We start from the raw sequence: 13,769 nt of genomic DNA, 5'->3' as shown, positions 1-13,769 counted from the left end.
TTTAAAAGTAAATCTGTTATCAAGGGTCATGTCCCTCATCTATAATGCATTGAATATCCCCACCTTTACCTCTTGCAGAGCAACTTGTTGATTCTTCTTCAATAAGTGACCCTATTGGTGCTCTACTGTAGGTGTGTCTGTCCCAACGCTGCTGAGGGAAGAATTTTATTAGAAGTCTGTCCTACACGCATGTGTAGTCCTTCCGGTTCACTAGTTCAGTATTAGATTATTTAACATAGGGAAAACCTGGTGACTTTTATACAACTAAGGGAGACTAGGCCTCTGAGGCTCTTTTGTATGCTCTGCATTTTGTGTTAGTGTTTGTATACCTCAAAGCATACCCACTCAGACAAACCCCCCAGGAACAGCTTTTATTCTGAAAGACACAGAATAGGATTACAGTTCAGCAACATCTCCTGTCTGCCTGCAACCTACTCGCTTCCAGCTCAGTCCCTTCTGAGAGATTGCTGGGGAGGGAGGAGGGTATATCCTGGCAGGAACCAGGAAGATATTTGCAGCCGTAGGTAGGTAGGTATTATATATGCCGATATTAGTCCCATTTTACATCTAGGGTAGCTGAATTGCAATGTGTGAGTAGATTATCTAGGAGGCATGGTAGCTAGAAAGATCAGATGTCAGAATGGGAGTTTGTAACCTGAATACTTCATCCTGATTCTTCAACCTCTGAGCCTCATGTTCCTACATGTAAGATGATAGCAATGTTTACCATTTGTAAAGTGCTATATAACTATAAAGGCCAACCACTGGCAGGTGTGGCAATGGAGTTCAGGTCCTTGTCACTCTAATCAAAGGCTACTCAATACGCAGCCTGCAACCCATTTGTTTGCAGCACATGGTGCAGTTTGGATTTCTGTGGGGCTCAAAATGCAGTCCGTGGGTGGGAGCCAAAACAAAAAAGTAGTCAATATAATGGTCTTCTGTTAATATGCATTTTAGTAGTTAAATTCCTGGACTGTCATTGCTCATTAAAAATGCTGTCATATGGGTGGAAATCTGGAAATTATTGTATTTTATTAATATCAGCAGAACTGACTTAAATGGGGCCTGCATGTTGTGTAGTCTTGCCTTTATCTTTGTATTCATGCCCATCAGTGTGAAATAAGCTATTTGCATATATATATAATATATGCACATATATGCACATATATGCAACCACACTTAAGTTGCGGCCCTCAGCATGTGCTGTGAGCTGTGAGTATCACTGAGGATCCTGGGGCTTCCAAAATTGAGTAACCCTTGTCTGATCTCTGTATCTAAGGCACTAGACTGCAGATGCAGATGCAGCCCCCTTCTTTCAAAATTTGAAGTGTGATTTTTTTTGGAGCAAAAATGATCACTGAAATAAATGTTCAAATTTTGAAGAATATAGTTTATGTGAAATTTCTTTGGAAATCTTCTAATTTTTGGAAATCGCACCAATTTGAAAGAACTTTGATGCATTTGAAAACTGGATAATTTCAACAAATAAGAGGTCGTTGTACTTTCATCCAGCTTTATTCAGGTAGAGCTTTTTTTTTTTTAAATTGATTTTGTCATTTGAGATGGAGAAAGAGAACACTTCTACAAATGCTGAATTAATAAAGATGTTGAAATAAGTTGTTTTACTGGAGAATGAAATACATATGGGCCCAAAGTAGCTGGATTTAAAGAGAGAGAGAGATAGAGAGATAATGGGGTACTTTGCTGTCAGCTTGTCAGATGGTGGTGAAATAGCTTAAATCAGATGTACCCAGACAGAACTTATAATAAGTATGTGTGGCTTTCCTGAGTGTGTAAGATACGTGAGTTTTCTGTCTGCTGCTGCTGGTTTAGTGCAATACAAATTAAAATCCCAGTCTCCGTGGGTAACCTCAGCATCCCCAGCTTCCAAAACAAAACTAAATACGTATTTCTCATCTGCTTATTTTGATTTTCCTTGTTGCTGTGATTAGGGTCTGCAAAACCCTTTTATGAAATTGCTGCAGCGAGCTGGAAATGAGAGACAAGAAATGAAAAATCCTTCCCTAGTGTTCAGATTGCTAATGGTCAATGCTACACATTTACTCCTCTGCCATTCTGTTTGCTGAATGCTGTGCACACAGAGTGCATTCTGCTGAGAGGGAGCGAAAAGCCAACCAAGACCATACAAGTGTCAGTCTGCAAAAAAACACACTTTCAATAAAATATTTGCTTTTAAGGTTTTTATTATTTCCCCTCTTTTGCCTCTCCTTTACTTAATTTCACCATGGGCGTACCCTTTCACATTTGTTGAGAGGAATCCATCCACTTATCCCTCTGTCCCCAAGAAGTCAGCAGAACATTAATGGTCAAATGCTGGGAGGGAAAAAAGCTGAACTTGATGTGGGTAAGGTACTAGTCTCATTGTCTGAGATCTTCCTTTAGTTCTCCCACTTACTCTATAAGATGGGGCAAGTCATGTAATCACTCTCTGTTTCAGTTCAGTAAAATGGAGATAAAATCATGAGCCCATGGTGAGCATATTTTTCAGGAATATGTGCCTTCTTTTTTAAGTTTTAGGAAAGCTTGATGCTCATGGTACGCAAGAAGTGGTCTTTCTTTTTTTCTTTTCTTAAGCATTTGTAGATAGAGTAAGATGAATGTATCCACTCAAAATTGAGAATCTCTATGTTTTGAGGGCCAGGCTATAAGACCTGTTTACACAAGTCAGAGTTCTGTTCCGTGTTTTGTAAAGTTTGGCCAGACATCATTTTGAAAGAACAGTGAACTGAGAGAGTAAAATTAATGAGAGTTTTGTTTTGTTTTTTGTATGCCTAGCTGCATACTTATAAAAGCTCTTTATAGACTTATAGGGCCTGCAGATGGAATGAACATCAGAATGGCCATACTGAGTCAGATCAATTGTCCATCTAGCTCAGTATCCTGTCATCTGACAGTGGCTAATGCTAGGTGCCCCCAGAGGTAATGAACAGAATCATCAAGTAATCCCACCCCTGTCACCCATTCCCAGCCTGTGACAAAGAGAGGCTAGGGACACCATACCTACCCATCCTGGCTAATAATCATTGATGGACCCTCCATGAATTTATCTAGCTCTTTTTTGAACCCTGGTATGTTTCTGGATTTCACAAAATGCTCTGGCAAGGAATTCCACAGGTTGACAAATGTGTTGCGTTAAGAAGTACTTCCTTTTGTTTGTTTTAAACCTGCTACCTATTAATTTCATTTGCTGACCCCTAGTTCTTATGTTATGTGAACAAGTAAATAACTTTTCCTTATTCGCTTTCTCCATACCTATCATGGTTTTATAGACCTCTATCTTAGTACACTCCAACCCACCCCCGCTTAGTCTCCTCTTTTCTAGGATGAAAAGTCCCAGTCTTTTTAATCTCTCTTCAATAGTCATTTCATGTGGTGTCAGCATGAACCCTGTAATGGGGACAGTGTTAAAAATATAAAAGCTTAGGATCTGATCTTGCAACTCGGCTTCATACGAGTAGTCCCACTGATGTTCTGCTTGGCTGTTATGTGAGAGAGGAATGTAGAACTGAACCCCAACATATCTTAAATTTGCTTATTTTGACATCTTGCTAAATTTGAAAGAAGTTAGAAGCTTCAGAACGTTTCAGAGAAAGGGACTGTATGGATGTAGAAAATGAAAACCAACTTTTAAGGAGTTTTTCTGCTTACAAATACAAGTTGGATCTCCTTGGTCATCCTGCACCCTCGGTACCTGATTGGTCTCGAAGGAGGGATTTTCCTAGATCAGGGGAGATTATTTCTGCCCCCGCGCCCCTCGTCACCAGCCCCCCAGCCTGGCTCTGCTCCTGGCCTGACCTCCTGGCAGGCTCCTCGCATACGATCAGCCCTGCTGCTTTGCCATGGCAGCCCATGGTCTGCCACTGGAGCTCTCAGCTTTGCCATAGCAATTCACTGCCCCGCTTCAGGTGCTCCTGGCCCCCTCAGGTGCTGAGGAAGCACTGGCCCTGCCATCCCACAGTCCTGCCACTGGGCCTTCTGGCCCCACACCTGCAGACCGCTGTCCTGCCAGAGCCTACTGGAGTTCCGCTCGCCCTGCCACTGTCTCAACTTGACTTCCATAGTAGGGCTCCCAGCTGCTGGCCTCCCTGCAGCTTTCCTGACGGTTTTTCTAGCCCCTGCAGTGCATACCTCTGGCCCTCCACTGGGTCTCGCTGGTCCTAAGATTTTGGTGAAGGCACTGGGCGAGGAGGGGGACAGTGCACCTCTGAGTGCTACCTGGGTCGTGTATCGATGAGGGCATCAGATGCAGAGCCATTGTTTATGAAAACTTTCTTAAATATTTGATTCGTCTCTCTTGAGAGAGAACAGTTTTAACTTGTTTTTTGATTTATGAAACATACAGGCAGGAATAAGCCTCAGCTTCTGAATTGTAATTGGAATATATCAATCACCATATGCTGTTTTGTTTGTTTTGCACTATCTGTACTGAGATTTTACTGTGAAATTAATGAGTAAAGAAAGAATTGGGAAAGAAAACTTCACAGCCCCAAGAGTCTAAGAAATGCAATCTGTAGCATGCTTGAGCATTTTTGGTTTCTCATGTACACATGCAAAGATCATGACATTTTTGGTATTCTTTTTGTAAACAAGAGAGATTGATGGCACACATTTGATTGACAGCCTAGCAGATTTCAGTTTACTCAGAATTCAATCCATACTCCTAAATACTGAATATCTATATGTAACCCCAGCTATGCAGCAATATCACCCATTCATCATAGCTGCCTTTAATGAGTGAGTGAGAGAGAGGTCTTGCTTTTCACTTAAAGGTGTTGTGGAATATACAAAACTGGAATTGCACAACTTCGGAAATACATGAGCTTAAGGCGATTGAGGTTAAATACAGGAATGACTTTTAAATGTGTCTGTCTTCTCATGGCATTAGTATTTAATGATCTACTCTTTATGCATAATACATTTAGTCCCATTCATGGAAATATATAGGAAATCATTTTCCAAAGATTTGAATAATCAGAAGGAACAGTGAGTAGTCATCCTTCTTGTTTCTCTTTCATTGAGAGGGGATGCAAAAACCTTGTCAAAATATTAGATAAATGTTGTCTGTTTCCTATAATAGCCCATGTTTTAGGTTAGCAGCTTCACATGCACTGGGAGAAGACACTAAGCTAAGAAAATTTGTTAGCTACTTCTAAAAGAGGGGTGGGAAATCTTTTCTGGGTCAGGGGCATTGACCCCCCCAGGCATGTAGATTTTCTGTGCTTCAGCCCCAGGGTGGGATGGGGGGGTTGGAGTGGGAAAGGGTGAGCTCAGGGGCCAGATCCAGGCAAGACGGGTCCTCTGGTTCCCCAGTCCAGCTCTAAAATAAAGGTCAATGGAGTCTTCATACAGTGCAGTTAGAACTGCCGCCTGGCGAAGCACTTCTGATGGCCATCATCTGTCTGGTCTGTTTTACCTTCCAAGTTCACATTCTAAAATCTTAAACTAGACAGACTGTTACATTACATGGTACAATAATAAATAAACTGAACCTACCCAGAGGGGAAAGGAGACTGCCAAGCCATAGTGTCCTTCTCATTTAATGTACACAGATGCTTGTAACAAGTTACTCACACATTAGTTTCCATGTTTCCACTGAACTATGATCTTGAAATTTGACGCACTGGCTCACAGAGAACTTCTGACAAAAGAAAACATCCTACATTTGACTTCTCTTGGCAGAGAGAACCCAAAGGTCATCCGTTGTTTAATGATCTCGTTACAGCTTTAGAGGCCTAGCAGGGAGCATCATTTCCCCCTTCCCCCGAAAGGGTGTAGAACACCATTATTTTGTACAGTGGCTTTGCTCTGGAGAAGTGAAGATCATTTGAGATCAACAATTGCTTTCATATCTATGTAAGAATGGTTGATATCAAGTGAAAATGAAAGGAAGGTGTTATACCAAACCTCCAAATATTCTAAAAAATAACATAATATCATGAGCATATTACTGCTTGTCTCATTAAAAATTGCATCTTGGGAAAAATGTATCAATTTTTTTTATAACTAATACTATTTAGAATCAGTTCAAAACCATACATACTTCACTTAAACACATACTCCTGGAAAAATTCTGCCCACAAAAAAAAAAAAAAAATCTGTTCTACATCTTAAAATTCTGTGTATTTTATTTGTCAAAGTAACAGAGTTTCATTTATTTTGGTAGTTTATTTCAAATATCTGTCAGCAAGTATGTCTATAAAAATACAGACGTTGCCCCCCCCAAATTCTGAAATTTCTTTGGACACATTCCTTACTTGACATATTACTATGGAACCATGAATAATAATTTCAACTACAATACAGAAACTAATTTCCTGCAACCCTAAGAAGCAGTGCGAAGGCTTGGGTGTGCGTGGCTATCAGTGGCAATGGAAGGACCCTGTCAGAGAACTAGGGTTGTCAGGTGTCAAGTTTTGAACTGGACAGTCCAGTATTTGAGCTTTCTGTTTGGGAAACAAGTTGAGAAAATATAAATGCCCGGTATTTTCTAAATAAGATGTAATGTAGATTGTGATGTAATGTCAAGTTTGTCCAGTATTTTTGTTAAAACCATTTGGCAACCCTACAGAACTAGGAGGGTTGTTGGGTTTGGCTGTGAGCTGTATAGAACAGGTTGGGATTTTTTGGGGTAGGGGGATGGGATTGTTAAGCAATTAGTGAATCTCCTCCACACACACCTTCTAGTTGACCCCTAATTTCTCCCATTCAGTCAAGCCCACATGTTCCTGGATCATGAAACTGTATGTGTCTGCAGTTCTCTATCCCTTGTCTCCATGTGTCCCTGCGTCCCTTTTCCCATTCATCCCTTGGCTCAATACTTCAGTTCCTGAGCCCATGTCCTAATCTTTCCCTTGCACTAGTCCTTCTGAGTCTGTCTGTGACCCCACCCTCATCTCCTGCAGCCCTGTGTGCCATGCTTTGTCCATACCATGCCTTCCTGGGAGGAACAGAGTGTTGTCTGCCTTACCCTTAGCCAACTGACTGCCCTCTCTTTTCTTGCATCAGCTGCTCTTGGTAAGTGAATGATATTGCTGTAGAACCTCTTCAGGTGAATCTATATTTTTGGAGGAAAAAGCCGTTGAGGGGGGAGATGCCAAGGAGATAATGATACACGATGTAAAATGATAATAATACATGTTATAATTCCTCATTACACTAGATAGGTTGGTTTAATGTAGAATTAATATAATTTTTATAGTCATCTCCCCATTAAACATATTTGTGCAAAACTTTTTGTCTACGGAAGTAGGTGTCTGTCCAGCGGGGAGGGGACAGGAGCAGACTGGAGGTGTGAGGTCTCAGCAGAGGAGGGAGTTTATGAGGCATTAGGGTGGGGACTCTGGAAATGAGGCGCTGCTTCCCATGGAAACAGCAGGGAAAGCCTCTAGGAAGTGTATCTCTGTACTGCTGTTCCCCCTGCTGGGGAAGGGGGAATGGAAATGGCAGCGTGCAGAGCTGGCAAGCGGGATCCAGTGGGGAGGCTTGAGGCTTTCCCCTCCTTCCCCCATGGGGAGGCAGTGCTGATGACTCAACCTCATGGGGTGCGAGGTGAGGCTGGAGCACCAGCGTGCGCTCCCTGCTTTGGGGGCAGCATGGTGGGACTGAACTGGAGCTGGTGAGTGATGGGGCTTGGTGGAGGGGCAGGAGTGAGGAAGCGGCCAGCAGGGCGAGTGGGGAGCTCACCATGTGCCATCTCTGTGGACCATGCTGCTCGTGGGGCTCCCTTCATTTCAGCTCCGCCTACTGTCACACCCAGCCTGTTGATGTGATGGGATTATGTCACTCTCTCTTCCTGCAGGAATTGTTTTTTAATAGAGACAGACATTCTTACCTCTAATGTCTTTGAGGACACTCGAATTATTCATATGTGAAAACTGATGGAAAGATCTAATCTGGGATGTTTCTGTATTCCAGTGATTCATAATGATTGGGGATAACAAATTTCAAGATTCCAGATTAGTAGTAATATGGTATTTGTTAGTTGCCTGTCACAAACATATAGAGTACAGATTAGCATTATGTTATATTGACCCGTTCATTCATATATATTTGTTATCATATATATTATTGTGTAAGAGAGCGAATGCAATGTTTACGTGGGACTAGAAGATTTTGTATTTCATGTATCCTGCTTCTGGATAAATTCCACAATACCATGCTGTTTCTGCTGTTTTTTTGAGTAGTGCCATGGTCCGAAAGTAGTTCCACTGAAATCAGTGTACAGTAATTACTCGTTTAACATGTGCCCGCTTAGCACATTTTTCGTGCCAGCATGATTTTTTTAGGGAACGTTTTTTGAATAACACGACCATCCCCAAAATAACACGAAAAAAAATCAAGTGACGGACTATTTTGTGCGGCAATATAAATCATGAAAACAGCGGTAATACAATAGACTTCTGATAATCTGGCATACCGGGAGGTACTATAAGGTGGCTGTGATGGGTCTGCCGGGACCTGCACTGCGTCTGGTGGGGGGGAGAGGGGTTGGCGAGCAGCGAACCCTCCGCTGCTTTACAGGGAGGCGGGGGAAGCTCCGCGAAGCTGGCGGCGACAGGTCTACTGGGGAAACACAGCCGCTGGCCTTCAAACGGGGGCGGAGCAGAGGGGATGAGGTGTCCGGGGAGCCCACATCCCTGGACGCCTCACCCCCTCTCCTCCGCCCCTGCTTACAGGCTGGTGGCTGGGTTTTCCCAGCTGGCCTGTTGCCGCCAGTTGTGCAGGGCTTCCCCCACCTCCCTGCAAGGGTTCGCCATTCACTGCGCCATTCCCCTACAACTCCCCCTCGCTGGATGCAGTGTGGGTCCTGGCAGACCCATCACAGGGGCATACTCCTAACCTAATCCCCCTCCCCTCTCCTCTCCTCCCTTCCGCAGAGCCAAGCACCTCTCCTCCCTGTTGTAACCCTTCTCCCCCAACCTTATGTCCCAGTTCCAAGGCAGCTGCCTGTGCTCAGTGGCTGGCTGCTACCAAGTGAAGGCTGGAGCCGCGAGTGCACATACAGCTCGCAGCAGCCCAGCCAAGAGAGTGGCTGACCAGAGCACTTCTGGGTTCCAGTTGATGCCAGACAACTGGATGCCGGACAATTGGAGTTTTACTGTACAGTACATCGTCTAATGTTGACGTTGACAACTCAGCACGAATAGAAAATTGACTTAGACACCACCGCTTGAAACGCAACCCCCACCTTTTCCATTATTTTCAGTGGGAAAATTGACCCCGCATAACACGTTTTCGCTTAGGACGATCATTTTCAGAAACTTATCTACCATGTTAAATGAGGAATTACCGTATCTTGTTTGTGGAGTTAGATAGTACCTAGTGCAAGTGTGGGTGGGAGGCTCTAGATTCATCTATGATACAATTAAATATAGCTAGTTTTTTAAAATTCATAATGTTCATGGTGGAGGAAGATAAAGTGATTAGAGCAGAAGACTGAGAATCATGAGATCTGGGCTTAAGTCCACAGCCACGCCACTCTCCATGACCTTGGTTAAATAAATGATTCCCTCCCTGGCTAGCTTTCCCATTATCAAGGGCGCATTATGAGACTTTGTCTTTTTATGTGTATGATACACTTTTAAGATTCATTTTTGGTGAAGGCAGAGAATCTGGGATTTTATTAAATGTACGTACGTGTGTGGGGGAGGAGGGGACGGGAGGGAGGCGGTTGTCATGCATTACGGTCAGATTATACCATGTCAGCAGTTGAATGGTATGCCAGTTTCCAGTTTCCTTTCCACCTATACCACATAAGGAAACTGATCACATTTTGCTACTGTTTAATTGAAATTCACAGTTTTTTGTCTAGTTGGCAAAAGCATATATTTTCCTAGTTCAAAATCAATATTCCCTCCTCTTAGCCCCTTCCATACTTACTGTCCTGATCTAAAATGGCAGGCATAATTTTCTTTTTTATAAACTATCACTTTTACAAATGGATGCCTGTAGCACTTTTGGTGAGCAACAGGCATTACATTTTTCAAAATTATTCTTTTAGTATGTGTATACACTCTATTGCCCTATTGCTTTTCTCCAAATGAGCATTATTGCTCTTTTTTCAGTTCAAAGCTCTTGACTATGCAACAAGCGATAGGATGTTGCTGCAACTATTTTCTGAGCAACCAGGTTAGAGGAATAAAAATTACTGTTCCAGAAGCGTGCAACAATGTTGTACCAAGAGTGAATAACAGAAATTCAAGAAAAATAAGTCATTGAATGAAACAAAGTCCTTTGGATGAGGGTCAGCAGATGAAAGTGGATGGCTTTTTGAAGAAATGGTTATGTGGGAACATTACTAATAGGACAAAGAAGCCTGACAAAGAATTTCATCTGAGATGATTTTGATCCATTTCAGTGTTGTTATTCTTATCCCACAGAAACAGTAAAAATTGAAAACATGCTCCTGTCATATAAATTTTATATCCGTCATATGGAAAGCAAGAAATACTTGGCAGTTTATATGGTGAGAGTGGTCCAGTAGCAACTGAAATAACAGGCATGGAGATTTCATTTTGGAAGACACAGGGTATTTGTAATGGAGTGACTACTAAGTCTATCAGTGTTACAACTATAGGTTTAAACCACAAACTGGTTGATGCACTGACAGCTAGTAATTAAAGCATGCTGCAATAGAGGTCATGCTAAATACATCATTTTATCAACAAATTCTAGAGGATTTCTCCAGTGACCAGCTCATTGTCAGTTGCAAATTGTCTGAAATTGAAAATACAGCAAAATCACTGTACCATTTTTTTTCCAGCTCAGAGAAAACTCAGTGGGGAATCCATAGTACACTAAGTCTCTTAAGTTGCTGGCATATGCATTTTAATTTGAAATGCAGTAAAATGCTACTATTAAGTACTGCTGTAATGTTGTGACCTAACAACTCTAGCATTATACTGATCAGCTCTCATTACAAATGTTATAGAATCATGCTTGTCCACACTTCCCTAAAGCTGTTTGGGGAAATACTTTTTTAAAATTAGAACATTTAATTATAACCTATGATCCATGCCAGTAACAGTCTCGTGAGGACTCTTAGCTGCAACTCCAAAAGAAATGAGAGTTTTCTGTATGACCCTCTTTGGCTACCTTGTTAAAAATCGTGTTTTTATATATTACGGGTTAAAGTGATATGCACCATGTTAACATGTCCAAGGAAGCTGGTTTGCTTAATCTTTTTTGTTTTGTTTTTAAATGTTTATTTGAAAAAAAGTTCCCTGATTATGTGTTTTCATACTTACCTTAGTTTAGGTTATATTAATTTTTTGTTCAGTGACTCTCAATATGGAAACAGGACTACTCATTGCATCTGCAATAGTTCTGTTCCCCTCCCTAAAATTTCCTGCTTTTAGTTTAGCTCTGATGGTGGGAATAATGCTGCAATACTGCTGTAGATATGATTCCACCTGACCATCAGGAGAGTAAGTACTCTTATGTAACTTTTATCAGAGCACAACTACATCAGACTTTGGATAAAATGCCAGACTTCTATGCATCAGTGCTCAATCATAGAATCATAGAATACTAGGACTGGAAGGGACCTCAAGAGGTCATAGAGTCCAGTCCCTTGCCCTCATGGCAGGACCAAATACAGTCTAGACCATCCCTGATAGACATTTATCTAACCTACTCTTAAAATATTTCCAGAGATGGGGATTCCACAGCCTGCCTGGGCAATTTATTCCAATGTTTGACTACCTGACAGTTAGGAACTTTTTCCTAATGTCCAACCTAAACTAAACCTCCCTTGCTTCAGTTTAAGCTAATATATAGAGATATACCATCTCATAGAGCTGGAAGGGACCTTGAGAGATCATTGAGCCCAGTCCCCTGCCCTCACAACAGGACCAAGTACTATCCCTGACAAATTTGCCCTTGATTCCTCAAGGATTGAGCTTGCAACCCTGGGTTTAGTAGGCTAATGCTCAAACCACTGAGCTATCCTTCCCCCCTCAATGTTGCTACCACATTTGAAGAACAGCCACTGGCTGCAGTGGTTGATGCAAAATTTTAGAAAAAAAAAATCTATGGTTTGTCTATGTTAGCTTGTTTTCCTAAAATGTGTTGTTGGAATCATGTGCTCAGTTTTTTGGTGATCACAGCTGTGTGAACTAGGTACACCTCTGTGCTACTTTTTTCTTTGTTCTGAGTAGGTGGTAACATTCTAAAAGCACCAGCAGCTGTAGGAACCAGGTCTTCATTAGCATTCCTGCTTTTCTTTCCACCAGTGCAGCTAAATGCTAGTATCAGCAGTGGGAATGTGTTAGGAAAAATAGCCTTGTATAGAGGAATGAACTTCTGGTGGGACAAGAAATTTACTTTGAAGTGGTCAGAGTATTAGTGTTTGATAGGCGTTTACTTTTAGCAGAAAAGAATGAACCAGAGAAACCAGAGTCATTTTTGGCCTCTTGTTACTGATCAATGCATGGGCAAATTAATGTAGTAGGAAATGTTATATGAATGCTTATTCGGACAGGAATTTTATTGCAAGGATATTAGGACTGGTTCACCCCGTGTTTTGATTCCTTGATGCTGAAGTTAATGTTTGAGTCCATTTTTTTTGGTAGACAGCTTGTCATTAATGAGGTAGTACTACTGCAATATTGAGCTGTGTCCTCTTGTAGTTGGCTTTAGGAAGGAAAAATTGATCTGAGATCCTGGAAAAAATTGCTAAAATATGTGCCTATGCAGCGCATACAGCAGAAGTTGAAGTTGGAAGAGATTGTGAAAGCACAAGCTGGTGCAGATGATGAAGAATCTCATCTAGCTTAGTTTGCAACTTATTGGCTTAAATAAGAGGAAATCTTTTGCAATTAAATGACTTTATATAGACTTAAGGCAATAGAATTTTATATGCAGCTTTCCACTGTATTTTTCCAGATTCACCTACTTTTTCAGTATGTCTTTCATATTATGTTAAAAACCAGCTGCATTGTCAATCTGCAAGGACTGGTTGTGTTTTTTTTTATAAGACACTTTCTTTGTTTCTTTTAAAATAGAAAGATGAAAGCTACAGAAGCTTACCACGGGATACTAGTAACTGGTCTAACCAGTTTCAGAGAGACAATGCTCGCTCATCGTTAAGTGCCAGTCATCCCATGGTGGACAAGTGGCTGGAGAGGCAAGAACAGGTAATATATATTAATATATATATATTACTTTAACAATCTAACCTTTATTCTAGTCCACAGACATTACAAAGAAATAGATTTCCAAATGATTATGGTTCTGGAAGTATGAGTATTAGCATCAGATATGTAGAAAGTAAATATGTATTGGCATTTAAGACTGAAAACAGAAAGCAGGAAATATCCATTTTTGAGCCTTACTCTCATTTATACAGTATGTGGAGAGAGTTCGGAAGAGCACTTGTTTTCTTTTTCTTTACTTCATTGCTGGTATGAGCAGGCTTGCTTTATTAGAAATTGTTATTTTAAGTAAATTTTATTGTTGAAAAGCCGATGTTACCCATTCAACTGTGTAACTAAATAAGGATCTATTTTTGCATATCATTTTGTAAATATTCTTTTGAACCAGTGCCATGTCATTTGATTCTAGCTTTAAAGTCATAACTGTTATTTGCCTTTAGTGCTACTGTATGGAAATTACCCATTTTAATATTTTCTTACCAGAAAATAAATAACTATATCTACCGTTTTCCCTCCTTTATTAAGAATATTATGGTTACGAATATTGAAAGGCTTAAAATGAAGATCACAATTGGTAGATCATCTTATTTGGAA

At 41.1% G+C, this 13,769-nt stretch overlaps 1 protein-coding gene across 13 annotated transcripts in view; it reads left to right on the top strand.

Annotated features, from left to right (window-relative positions):
• The window catches only part of PARD3 (par-3 family cell polarity regulator), a 677,664-nt gene that overhangs the window by 318,263 nt on the left and 345,632 nt on the right, over positions 1-13,769 (top strand). For 10 of the 13 annotated variants that reach the window (XM_075922688.1, XM_075922685.1, XM_075922682.1 and 7 more), the window contains one exon: positions 13,026-13,157. The exons of the other annotated variants lie outside the window; for them this stretch is intronic. In XM_075922688.1, coding sequence (XP_075778803.1) covers positions 13,026-13,157 — 132 coding nt within the window. The remainder of the gene's footprint in view (positions 1-13,025; positions 13,158-13,769) is intronic. 13 annotated transcript variants of the gene reach the window in all.

The sequence above is a fragment of the Pelodiscus sinensis genome, chromosome 2 (genome assembly GCF_049634645.1).
Source record: "Pelodiscus sinensis isolate JC-2024 chromosome 2, ASM4963464v1, whole genome shotgun sequence".
In the NCBI taxonomy this organism is placed as follows: Eukaryota; Metazoa; Chordata; order Testudines; family Trionychidae; genus Pelodiscus; species Pelodiscus sinensis.
Note: the sequence above shows the minus strand (reverse complement) of the source record. Positions and strands in the feature narration are given on the sequence as shown.